Below are 13,275 nucleotides of genomic sequence, written 5' to 3'. Positions count from 1 at the left end.
GGCTTGCAGGCTTGACCAAAGGGCTGGGCTACTGGGTCAGGAAGCAGCATGCTGCATGCAAGAGCCAGCTAGACCCAGCGGCACACCCAGGCGCAGGCCCTGAATAAACCCACCAACACCTCTCTCCAGGGCTTGGGCAGATCTGGGTGTGATGGGGCTGGCACTGGCTAGGGCCATGTGAGCAGAGGTGCCATGGCCATTCCTAGCAGGAGCCACCAAATGCCACATGTGACTTCACCATTGCCCCTTTCCCTTTGCCCCAGATGGGGACCACTACACCAGCCTGGGCCACGACAGTCCATGTGCAGAGCCATTAGCATCCCAGGAGGACATCCCCTCAGTGCAGCTGGATCCAGGAGACAGCTAGACAGGTGTTGCTGTGGCTTTGTGTGCTGTGTGGTTTCAGACACACTTCCACCCTCTCTGGGCCTCAGGCCTGGCAACTGGGCTCATTCACATGTAACCACTCTATGGGTGGCAGGGAAGTCCGGGGGAGTCTATTTGGAGTTGGAGGAAGGGGTGTTCAGGCAAGGAACCATGGTAGTCTAGAAGATCTTCTCAAGGAGGATGATGGGTAAGGCGCTTTTACACTTGGCAAGCATTGGCAGGACTGTGGGCTGTGTAAAGTGACCCAGTGATTCTAACCCTACTCTGGCCGGCCAGGTTCAGAGTTCAAAGCATGCTTCAAGATGCCCAGAGGGTATAGGAGGGCCACATGGGGGACACAGGATGCTGGGACTCAGGTGGATAACTCCACACTGTGGAGTTTGCTGTGACCACTGAGAAAGGAGGGCTTTGACAGAGCCCAGGAAGAAGCCTTGAGGAGCCTGAGAGGTCTAGGAGGGACAGCTGCTCTGTCTCCCTGGAGACTCCATCCCTACACCTGCAGGCTCCTCTGCTCAAGCCAGCTCCTGGTGTCCTGTCCCTGGAGACAGAGACAGAGAGAGATGGAACAGAGAGAGAGGGAGAGACAGAGAGGGGGAAAAAGTGGGAGACGGAGAGAGACAGAAACAGAGACAGGGAGAGGGAGGGAGACAGACAGACAGAGGGACAGAGGGAGGGAGGGAGAGACAAACAGAGAGAAAGAGAAACAGAAAGACAATGAAAGAGCAAGAAGGGAGGGAGGGGAAGGGAGGAAGGGGGGGGAAGAGCTGACTGCTCTCTCCTCTAGCTCTAACAAAGGCCTCCCCAGACTCCAGGGGCAAGGCCTGCCTGGGACAGGGGTGCAGGAGTGCCTGGCTGGCCCCCATTTGGCCTTTGGCTGCCTGCATGGCTGGAAGCAGGCATCTTGCTGCGGTGGAGGAATTGGCAAAGCAGCCTCCTTTCATTCCATGGCTTGCCTTTCTGCCAGGCAGCCGGAACCGCCACACACCACTCTGTTCATCCAAAAAAACACAAATAAATAAGGCAGCAGAGAGAGATGCAGCTCTGGCTAGGTCACCAGCCCACCTCCTGCTGACTCACGGTGGAAAAGGTGGAGCCCGCACTCTGAACAGGGCCCTCTGGGGTCACCATAGCTGGCTTGAACCATCAGGCTGCACCCCCACGGGTTTGGATCTGCCAGAGATTCTGGGTCTCCAGCCTCAGTGGAGGTGTCACAGCTTTTCCGGCCTCAGACAAGGCCCAGCTTCCTGGACGTGTGTATGGAACAATAGTACAGGGCTCCTGTGTCCCTAGCCTAGACTCTTGCCATCACCTGGAGACCTCGTCAATATGTTTCTGGTCCCTCCCTTATTCTACCCAAGGGCCTATGAGGCTGATGGAGACTCCAGTCCCTGAGTGGCTGTGATCCTGCTGTGGCAAAGGTCCTAAATGGTAGTACAGCCAACAGGTGGCTTCCCACTGTGAGCCTACCCTACAGTGACCTTCTTTGACTGTGCCATGCTGTCACCCTGACTTCTGCTCCCAAAGACACATCCTCCTGTCACCCCTCTGCTACCGACTCCACCTGAAAGCCAAGCCCTATGGCAGCTCCCTTGGCCTCGGTCCTCCCCACAAAGTCCACGAGCCTGGAAGCAGGACAGAGGGCTCCTGTGGCTCCTCAGTGGGGTTTGCTTCCCTAGCAGGCCACATTCTGGCTTCTGTGAACTGATTAGGTCCCCAGGGGCCTCATCCCAAGAACAGGTCCTGTGATACAAAAAGGATTCCGGTCCCAACAATTGAGAGGTCCTGCCACTGGCTGGGGAACCCCACTCCTATCTGGAAGGTCCTGATCCTGACTGGCAAGGCCTGCCCCACCTGGGAGACCAGGCCTAACAAGGTCTCACCCCTGTGCCCTCCTCCTCTGCGAGGAGTCTGCCCACTTTGCTTCTACATCCGGTTGCCTCATCTCCTTAGAGGAGGTGCTAGGTTGGTGGTGAGGAACAGGGCCCCAGCTGCCTGCAGTGGTTCACCTCACATCCTCAGAGGGTCACGCTCTCATCTGTGGAAAGGGAGCATCAGGAAGTTGGCTACTTACAAAGGAGGATGTCCTAGGACAGCAGACCCCAAATCCGTCTGAAGGGTGTGCGTGGGATGCTCCTGACGTCTGGCAGGTACAGCCCGGGGATGGTCTGACAAGGCACAGGCCTAGCTGATCTCACATCTAAGAATGGCCAGATCCCAACATCAGGGGGCCTTGTGGGCATCCCTGCCTGGGCCTCTGCCCTAAGGTCTGCCTCTATCAGAAGACTCTTCAGAGTTCCTAAGGGGTCTTCCAGAGTCTTAGGTGGACTGTGGTCCTCCGCTCCTTATGTATCAAATAAACTGTGGCTGAGAGTCCCTGTGGCTTGCACAGCAGGATGGACAGACAGCACTGACTCAGGGATGCTATACCCCAGGTATGCTTCTGAAGGCCAAAGAATAAAAACTCAAGCTAAGCTTCGGAGAATCACTGTTCCCACTCCCTCGGGGGAAAGGCCCTTCTACTGGCAGCCAGCAGCTACAGTCAGGCCCCTGTGCCTACTTTGTGGGAAACCCTGTGTGAGCAGATTATAGAAACCTGTGGGTTTCCAAGGGAGGCTCCCAAACCCTAGGTGCCAGACCTCAAGGAAGTGTGGTTATGGGGCTTTCACGGGCTCTTGCAGCACCCTGAAATCCCAACCTTAGTCCTGCACTACACTTCTTCCTCGTGGAATTAGCCCGTGGTCTCACAGAAGGCTTAGGCCAAATTCCAGGCTTGGTTCCAGCCCTGCTGTGATGGACGGGGGCTTGCTGAGCTACTTCACACACAGGATTATTCCGAGGCCCAAACAGATGGCAGGATATTCAGGGGGAAGCACCGTGCATCTGAGAAAGGAGCTCTCAGGAGCTGGCCGCGGTGGGAGGGAGGAGGGGTTTGGATGGTCGTCAGAGAGTCTGCATCTCCTACCCACCCAAAGGAAAGAGGCACCTTCCCCAGCGCGAGCAGAGTCTGGTAGCGAAGCCTCAAGCTCTAGCGTGAGGTAGAGGCTCCGCTCCGCAACGCTGCTGCTCCCAGCACTACCATGGATCTTATCCACAGCCACTGCATAACCCAGCCCATTATTCCTACCAGGGAAACGTGCTCCAACAGCAGGAGTCCACCTTGTGTGCACTGGGGAAGTATCTGAAGCTTCCTGAAATGCCAAGGAAGATAAGAATGCCCGGCCATTGACATTTTTAGAGATACTAGTCTACAAGGCTGGAAAAGAGGGAAAGAACAGAGGAAGGGGGAGGGAGGGAGGAGAGAGAAGAAGTAAGTAGAAAGAAAAGAAGGAAAGAAGGAGGGAGAAAGGAAAGAGGGAAGGAGAGAGAAGGAAGGAGGGAAGGAGGGAGGGAGGGAAGGAGGGAGGGAGGGAGGAAAGAGGGAGGGAAGGAGGCCAAAAAATGTGAAAGTTAGCCTGGCATCAAGGCCCACTCTTTGACCCCAGGACTAGGAGGCTGCATGCGGGTTCTGGGGGCTATCCTGTGAACTCTTGCCTCGAAAGCAGGGAAGAGAGGATACAGAGTGATTGCTTCCAAGTGGCATAATTGGAAACAGGAGAGAATAGAGTGAAAGAATGTTCCAAAAACCGAGGAGGAAATTCGTAAATAAAGATCCCTAATTTTTATCATCTATAGTCAGAAGAGTAAAGGGAGAGGCTATTTCTGACAGCAATGTGAAAAGAACAAGCTACAAACAAATGCAAACAACACACATGACTTCCCTACGAGGAAAATCAAAAGCATTACAAAAGGAAATTTGAAGGCCTGGGCTTAGCTCAGTAGTGAAACACTTGCCTAGAAAACTAGAAAATTTGAATCAATGGGCAAAGAAACTGTGTGTTCTTTTTTTTTTTTTTTTTCAGGACAAGGTTTCTCTGAGTAGCAGCCCTGTCTGTCCTGGAACTCAATATGCAGACCAGGCTGGATTTGAACTCAGAGATCCACCTGCATCTGCCTCTCAAGTGCTGCTGCCACTACCAATGGTGAGGCTGTGTGTTCTTGAGCAGAAACAGTAAACACACACACACACAAAAGAGAATAAAGAAAGGAAGGAAGGAAGAAAGGGAAAGAGAAAGAGACAGAGAGAGAGAGAGAGAGAGAGAGAGAGAGAGAGAGAGAGAGAGAGAGAGAGAGAGAGAGAGAGAATCACAAAACCTTGTTTCTTCTATGAATCTGTAACTCGGTAACTGCGGTGGTAAATGATACTAATAGGATTTTGGCTTTTTTTGATGGGGGAGGGGGAACAAGAGACTCACTTAAGCAAGTTCTAAAATTCAGGGGCTAAGGAGCCAGGTATGATTAACCCACAGACACATGAAGACAGACCAGAAGTCTCTGCCCTGGCTGGGGCTTATGTGCAGCATGTCATAGCATAGGCTAGATGACTTTGAAAGTCACACCAGTAGACAGAAAGAAGGCAGACAGGGCTGGTGGTGGTGGTGCTCATCTTTAATCCCAGCACTCAGGAGGCAGAGGCAGGAGGATCTCTGTGAGTTCAAGGCCAACCTGGTTTACAGAGTGAGTTCCAGGACAGTCAGGGCAACACAGAGAAACAAACAATAAAACAAAATAAAACAAAAAGTCAGACAGTTCAGCAGGGACATAAGGCTCTGTGGGTCTTTGAAGGTGAAATATTCCTCCCAGTCTCCCTTGCTTAAACACTTGGTCCCCAGCTGGTGGCACTGTTGGGGAAATCTGTGGACCCTCTAGGACGGGGAGCCTTGTTAGAAGAAGTGAGTCTGGGGTGTGTGTGGCCTTTGGTCTTTATAACCTGGGCCCACTTCCTCTTCACCCCCTGCAGGGACAATGCGACCAGCAGCTTCCTTTATTTCACCACACTTTCCCTGCCTGTGGCCATGTCTTCCCTGCCAGGGATGGACTGTATCCCCAGGAACCATGAGACAAAATAAGCCCTTTCTCCCTTAGGTTGCTTTGGCCATGGTATTTTTATCATAGTGATGAGAAAAGAAAGTAAGAACTAAGCAACGATCAAAGGTTGTGAGGTAAAACCCGAAACAAAATAGAAAGCATAGGAGAACTTTTTGATGGTCTCTTAGAAGGAAGTCCTTTCTCCATAAGGGCCAAATTAGCCACCATGAAAAGAATTAATAGTTGTCCTGCGATCCCAAGACTGTTGAGCAAGTGCAAAAAAAAGCATCTCAAAGCGAAAGGCACACTGGAAAATATTTGTGTCATATGTCCTTCATATATAAAGGTTTCCTGTTAAAAATGCAAGAATGTAATAGAATAAAAATGCCAAAGCCACATCAACAGCCAGCCCACAAGAAAGCCGATGACCCTGAGCACAGTGAAGGGCACTCAGCTCCACTTTGACCCACCGTGCTCCCCTCAGCACAGCCCCCTGATGCTCTGCCAGGAAATTCCTCTTGAAGACCTGACCTCAACACGTTACCTCCGGAGGACAGATCTCTGCATCAGTGCTATCGCCAGTATTATCAGATAAAAACTGGATACACAAAGTCAGCAAACAGTTCTGGTAAATTCTGAGCTTCACAGACTAGATTCCCACTCTACTTCTGCAGCGGGGCTGCCAGGTGGACGCGCTATCCGTTTCTCAGGTGGGAACAGTAAAGCTCGGAGAGTCAGGCCAGGAGCCAAAAGTTGCCTGAAGTCTTTTCTAGGCCTGCCTTCTTGTACATGTGGTCTTGAGCATCCCCAGGGCAGAGGTGGGCAGTGGCCAGAGCAGTTGGGGGGTGGGGTGGTACTCACTTGTGCATGTAGCCCTCGGGGCCGGCCGTGAGGTTGGCCTGCATGACCGCCTGGAACTCTGTCTCGTTGCAGCAGTATTTGAAAACCGTGTTGTTATGGTGACAGCAAAGGACGAAGGTCTTGTTGTCTGAGAGCCGGGGACAGTGGAACCCGAAGTGGTAGCGGCCTTTGTGGTCTGTGTAAGGCTCGCAGACCCGGAAGTGTGCGGACAGGACTGGAACACAGAGACACCAGGTTCACCAGGGTTCCCTTGGCAGCCCACAGGTGCCAGGGAGAAGGGACCAGCAGCCTGTCTCAGGGTCCTGTCGGCTCCTCCCTTCCCTAGGAAGTCTTCCTGGTCCAGGAAGGGCCTCACCTCCACCCCAAAGCCTCCTTGAAACCTGTCACCAACTCTGTCAGAACAACAGCACTCATATCCCAGACTGAGTGCACCTTGGGGATCCTTGAAGCTCTCTCCCATTAGTGGACCCCCTCCTGCATCTCAGCCCTCAGCGACCAGGCACCCTTCTGTGTCTCAGGGGTCTCCCCACTTAATCCAGATGGCCATCCTAGTAGTCAGGCTTGTGTGGTCATTTCGTAGGCAGAGAAACTGAGAGGTCTAAAGGAATTGATGGAGCTGGTCAGCATTGACGGCAAAGGACTTTAACAAAGCTCCTGCAATCTCTCCCTGCCCCTTCCCCACCTTAGCTTGCTCCAGAGTAGGTTGGGTGTGAGTCAGGCTCTCCTACTTAGGTCCGTAGGACCTAGGGTCCACCTGTATTGACAGTGCCAACTCCTTAGTGCCTCACAGTCTAGAAGTTGTTGCCCCAGACCCAAGCAAGGTCCTGTCTGGGCCCCACACATACAGGGCTGTGCAGGCCCCAGATCCTCCCTTCCCTGGCCCACGGAAGGAGGCCCTATTCAGCCTCCTCTGCTGCAAACCAGGATGAACTGACGGTGATAAACAGGATTGAGTGCGAACAAAGCAACAATGGAAAAGCTGGAGAGGCTGTCTCTGGCTTAATTAGTATCTTCATAAAGGGCTCACTGTATCTAATTTGTATCACTGAAAAGGGGCTTCTTGGCTCAGGCATCTCCCAGGCACAAAGGCCCTGGCTTCTTAGAGCTCCCACAAGAAGCGCTGTCGACTGAGAGGTTATTAGATTGCAGCCCACATAGCGCCACCGCCACCGCAGGGGACCCCAGCAGGCCAGCTGGCAGGGGGCGGGCACCCTGAGAGCTGGTGCCTAGCTGCCTCCAAAGGCCTTTCCCTGAAGGATAGTTCCTCCTCCTGTGGACACAAGCTGGGAGGTAGGGGCTCCCCAGACTCCAGCCCACTCTTGTTCTTGAACAGAGCCCTGCCCAGGGATGCAGAGGCCACTTGGTGTGATGCCCCAAGGAGACATACCACCGGGTCCCATCTACTCCCACCATACAGAAGAGAAAAGCAAGACTCAGAGCCTTGGCTCACCAAGCATGCTAATCAGAATGGAGGCTCTTCGGCCTCTCCGCAGCAGAGCTCTGGGTGTGTGTGTGGGGGGGTCGATCTATTTTGCGCCTGCCACAGGGATGTCCGTGTGCTTGGGCTGGGGACCACTGCCCCAAAGCGACTGCACACAGTGGTATTAATGGCTAGGGGCAGAGGAGAGTAATCAAATTCCGTGACTCTTGCATGACATGAAGTCCTCTTGTGGCTCTGTGTGCCCAGTGCGGGCACCTGGGGATGCTGGACACACCTAGAGTGCCACTGAAAGACCAAGCCTGTCTCTGGGACTGGCCCCAGGCCATGCGACACGGCACACAGCAGAAGACCGTCAGGCCTTTGCAGAGGCCACTGTGAACACAGGTGAGACCAGCAGACCTGGCCCACAGCCCCTCAGCCATTCCTGGACGCTCTGGCCACCAGCCTTAGTCATTCGCCAGTGACCGGAAGTCCTGCCGCTTCCCCAGGAACAGAGGAGTCCTGGACAGGGACCCGGATGGCTGCGTGGATGCCCTAGATGAGGATGATATCCCAAGCTCTTAGCCTCCCACCTCACCTCCTCCCCTTGTTAGAGAAGGATCAGCACCCCCGTGGTGGGGGCTCCAAGGAGCTCTTTGCACACTCCCAGGCGCATGCTCACTGCCTTCAGCCCTCGTGGGCACTAAAGCCCAGCACTTGTATGAAGCATGGTGAACCCCAGCTCTGGAGTCAACAGTCTGCAGCTGTGTGATCACCACCCACTTGCCTCCTCTGAGTCCCTGACCTCAGGGATAACAAGAAGCGGCTGGTCCTTTACACCCAGGATGATGAGGACCAGGGCCTCCCCATCACATGGGAAGAGAGCTGGGGAGATGAAGACCAGTCACCCTTCACATGGGGGAGAGCTGGGGAGATGAGGACCAGTCACCCTTCACGTGGGGGGGAGCTGGGGAGGTGAGGACCAGTCACCCTTCACATGGGGGAGAGCTGGGGTAGGGGTGGCCCCAGACTCTGGCCTCAGTTTGACCTCTCTTGGGAGTCCTCTCCACACCCCAGTCCCTTCACAACTCTTTCTGAGCTGCACACACCCCAAGTAAAGGGTGAGGGAAGGAAGCCACAAGTCCTGAGCAACAGCTTGGCCACAGTGTGGGGAGATTCAGAGAGGAGAGAGAGAGAGAGAGAGAGAGAGAGAGAGAGAGAGAGAGAGAGAGAGAGAGAGAGAGAGAGAGAGAGAGAGAGAGAGAGATCCACGCACAACAGACAGAAAGAGGCAGAGACGAGAGATCGAGAAAGGGATGTGAGAGAGACATACAAAGAACCAGAGACACATTAAGAGAGATACACAGAGAAGGGGCAAATATACAAGGAAAGAGAATGGCTCAGAGACGCAGGAGGGGAGAGGGCGAGACAAAGGCAGACAGCACTGCGAGTGCTTTTGTGCAGGACCAGACGTGGACTAGGTCCTGGCTGACCGGCTGCGTCGTCTCTGTTCTTGACTCCACTCTAGTTTGGAGGCACGGAGGGTCTGGTTTCTATGAGCCCAAGCTTGCATTCAGTGTCAGTCCAGGGGCCGACTGGTACCAGGAGGGTGTGGCTCCTCCCGTGTCCTGGGTCTGAATCCTAGCCCCTCTACTAGCTCTGTTCTCCAGCCTCAGTTTCTCACCTATCAGAGAGGTAGACTGGCATTGCCTACTTTTGACTTGCAGAACTAGAGGGACAAATCTGAATGCAGGCTCCCGGCAGCTCCACTGCCTCCAGCATCCAATAGCTCATCCCCTGATGGGGAAACAATATCAGGAGACGAAGGTGCTTTGCCCTGCCGACATGCAGAACCCCAGCTGCAGCCCTGCTCTGGAAGGGACCCCCCACTCCCCACTAGCCACTGAGCCCCACAGAGGTTTTACCTGCAGGAAACAGCAGGGAGAATACTGCGAGCAAGTTCCAGGACCGCTGGCCACAACTGGTCATCATCCGGCTGGCATTGACCCGTCCGGCGCTGCCTGTGTAAGACACAGAGAGTCTCGGCAACTGTCTCCCCACACTTGCTTTGTTGCCCACAGAGGAGGGACAGCAGACAGGCAGCAGCCGACGGGAGCTTGCGGGAGAGTCGGGGCGGGCGAACGGAGGATGGAAACACCTCCATCCAATTTCCTCTCTGGAATGAATGACCTTCCCCCAGCAGCCCCGGCACCTCCTTTGCTTTTCACGGCAAAATGAGACTTAATCAAAGGATGCCGACGGCTCAGGTGGTGAAGTCAGCATCCAGGTGTCCAGGAGGAGGGGGGACGACAAGTCCACTACCCCTGCCACCTCAGGGCTTGAGACCCTGCCTCCCTGCTGAGTCTCCGAGGGTGATTTCCATTAACCTTTCTGCACATTGGCAATGGCCAGGCCACCCTTCTAGGCACCAGGGACACAGCAACCGATTAAAGAGGAAGCAAACAATGGAGACGGGAGCCTTCTCTGGTGGTGTGTGTCCCAGTGTCACAAGTAAGCAGGGAACAGTGCTGGGGGACTCGGAACACTGCAGAGGCTCCACTGTGTACTCCCACCCCCACCCCCACAGCCTTTATTTACAGCAGCCCAAATAACCTAAGTCTCCACAGACAGGAGGAGATAAAACAAAACACGTGTATGTGAAATATTACTCAGCCTTGAAAAAGGAAGGCAGTGAGCTGGGGGGGGGCAGCTAAGTACTAGAACGCAAGGCCCGGGGTTCAATTCCCACTACTACCAACATGAAAGGAAGAAGGCTCTGAAACACCCTACACTGTGGAAGAATTTGCTGGCCGTAGGGTTTGGTGAAATAAGATGGACCCAGAAATACAGATCCAGCTCACTCTCGTGCAGGGGAAGTGCCTAGAATGGTTGTATCTGCGGAAGCGGGCCCCTAGCACTAGGCTACCACAGCCTACGTGGTGCACGGGTCCTTGCCCTTCTCAGGGTAGACTCCTGCCCCTTCATATGGTTCTAGTGCCTGCACAGCAAGCATCAGCTTCTCAAGGACAGTCAGGGACAATGCCCAAGTGCAAAACTACAGTTCAACGTGACAAGGGCCGTGCCCGGGGCCATAGGGAGCACCCCTGTCTCAGCCCACACTGTCCCCGAGCCCTTCTCAGCCTTCTGCAGCAGACTTGGTGCCACCCTGCCCTCGGGGACTCTCCACCTGGTCACAGAGGGAAGGGGGGAACCAACTCGGGCTTCACCCTGTACCCTGCCTCCGTAGGGATCAGTCAGGGTCGGCTGAGGGCCACTGGGGTGACGCGGAGGTTGGCTCTAGGTCAGGCATGTATGTTAGGGGCCCTTGTTCCAGTAGCCCAGGCCTTGGGGTATATATATGTACCTGTAGGGACAGATGCTGACCTTGGCAGAGGGGACAAGCTTGCCGATCAGGACGAATGTCACCAAAGCTCAACACTGCATCTCGATGGTGGCATGGCCCCTATGGGCCTGGGGCGGGCCCCTCTGTACCCCCTCCTTCTAGTCCCTCTTAAACTGTAAGCTGCTTAATTGCTCTGAGCTTGGCCTCCCGCCCCTGCTCCTGCTGGGCGGAAGAGCAGAGATTAAGGCTTCTGAGAGCACTTAGGAGAGGATTTCCATACGGAAACCCACAGGGTCAGCTCCGAGAAATGCGAAATGCGCTGTGAGGAGGGAGCACCCCTGAGATGCCCTCACCACCGGGGTAGGGGGTTCTCACCCTACAAGCTCAGAAGGAGAGGCCGGGGAGGCTGGCTGGGTGTTCAGGTGCCCATCCCCCCACCCTTTCTGGCCTGTGAGGCGGGGCTGCCCCAGGGCTGTCTCTGTGTCAAGGAGGAGCTGGGGGAGGGGGGAGAGGTTGACTCTAAGAGCCACAGGGCATCCGCCTCAGCCCACCTCTTAGCTTTCACCCCCAGCAAAGACCCGGTGTACCGGCTGATGCTGAGGCTGTCATAATCCAAGTCCTGTCACCTTGGAGTCACAGACAATTTGCCCCTCAACTAAGACCCGTGGAATCTCACACTCTCCTGACACCAATGTGCTAACTCACTTACTCCCCTGCTAGACTGTCCTCCCTCAAAGCTCAGTCTACCTCCCATGCATCGAGGGCCTGCCAGGCCTTCTGGGGAATGCAGGCCCCTGGTCTCCTTTGAGATATGCAGGCGCTCCTGTATCCCAGCACTTTGGGGGCCGGCCAGGCTCTGGGTTTAGGCTCTGAGCACATGGAGGAGGAAATCATTGTCCAAGGGGTGGGCTGTTGTTCCTGGTGTCCACAGCTGGACTGTTGAGGGCTCATCCTTGGGTTCCTTTGCCAGGCCAGAAGGGTCCCTGACTGGGACCTGACTGCAGGGCCCAAGCAGAGGGCTTAGCTTAGGGTTCCCAGGCTCTGGGGGAACCCTGGCCCCACAGGATCCCAGCTGGTCCTGCCCATGCTAAGTGACCATGTGGCTAACTGTGAGTCAGCCTGAGAAGGTCTCAATCGTCTTCAGCTTCATGGTCCAACTGATGCTCAGCCCCCACTTGGGTCTGGCCTCAGAGAAGTAAACCAGGACTGAAGGCCCTGGTGGGGAGGGAGCACCAGGCTGTCAGATACTCTGGGACGTGCAGAGAGTGACGGCTGCTGAATTTCACTCCACTGGAGAAGGGCAGGGACTGAAAGCGGTCTTATCTCTCCTCTGGCCTGCCTCTGAGGTCTGTGACACCCCTAGAGGTGGCTGCTATGTTGGCATGCTCTCCCCACCTGCTATGTTGGTGTGCTCTCCCCGTACATCACCATATCACCTCGGCTGATTTTCACACTAACCCAACACCCACAGGTCAGTTCAGCATTGAGGAAATGAAGGCTCAGAGAGGTGGTGTGCACCGCCCAGTCTCACACAGCCACTCAGACAGGAGGCAAAGAGCATTCTACCTCTAACGCCAAAACAGCATGGTGGCCCGTGAGGCCTCCCAGGGAGCGTGTGGTGCCGGCTCGTCTGAGATTTATCCTCGTGTGTTCCAGCACTTTGAAAACCGGTCAACTGCCTACGATGGTAGCTCTGCCACCAACAATAAAACCCCCGGAGTAGTTGAAGAGTGATGTGGGACTTCACTGCCTGAAGTTTGACAGGGTCCAGGATCGTGTCCGGCGCGCACTACCATGGCCCACCCTCTCCTCGGGTCAGCTGGGGACTGCTGCTCTGAGATTTCATTATTTTTAAACACCGAATTTGGTGAGGCGGGGAGGGGAGGAAGAAGGGCATGTGAAGAGAAACAGGCCTTGGTGAGATGGATGAGACCCCACCCACCGCCAAGAATGGGCCTGTTTTCCCGTCATCAGCGCTCTGCAGGGCAAGGGCACGGTGAGCAAGGGACAGGGGGGCGGGAGGGAGATACTGGAGGGCCTCGTCAATGGTCCACGGCCTGGTCACCCAGCCACTTCTGGTGCTTCCTGATGCTCAGTCCTGATGTCAGCCCGCTGGGTGTGGGGAGGGTGTCCCAGGGTCTAGAGGGTCAGGGTCAGCCAGGCTTGCAGGTGGAGCCCTCAGGGTCAGCCACTCTGCCTGGGGCTATTTTCTGGCTCTGACACATTTTTTTCTAACCAACCACACACACCTCTAGTGATTGGGAGACCTTCGGTCTTCTGAGCCTGAGAACAAGGGTAGAAATGGACTGAAGTCACAGTTGCTGTGCTCTCCCAAGACTCTTCCTGCAGCATGAAGCCC

The 13,275-nt window shown here is 55.0% G+C and overlaps 1 protein-coding gene across 1 annotated transcript in view; it reads right to left on the bottom strand.

Moving 5' to 3' along the window:
- Nucleotides 1-13,275, bottom strand: part of Shisal1 (shisa like 1) — a 64,225-nt gene that overhangs the window by 31,319 nt on the left and 19,631 nt on the right. Inside the window, exons 2-3 of the mRNA XM_040754051.1 lie at nt 9,499-9,594; nt 6,154-6,367 (exon numbers count right to left, since the gene is read on the bottom strand). Coding sequence (XP_040609985.1) covers nt 6,154-6,367; nt 9,499-9,565 — 281 coding nt within the window. The 5' untranslated portion in view covers nt 9,566-9,594. The remainder of the gene's footprint in view (nt 1-6,153; nt 6,368-9,498; nt 9,595-13,275) is intronic.

This window comes from Mesocricetus auratus, unplaced genomic scaffold (assembly GCF_017639785.1).
Source record: "Mesocricetus auratus isolate SY011 unplaced genomic scaffold, BCM_Maur_2.0 Super-Scaffold_100010, whole genome shotgun sequence".
Taxonomy (NCBI): domain Eukaryota; kingdom Metazoa; phylum Chordata; class Mammalia; order Rodentia; family Cricetidae; genus Mesocricetus; species Mesocricetus auratus.
The sequence above is the reverse complement of the archived record's forward strand: the minus strand, read 5'-3'. Positions and strand labels throughout refer to the sequence as shown.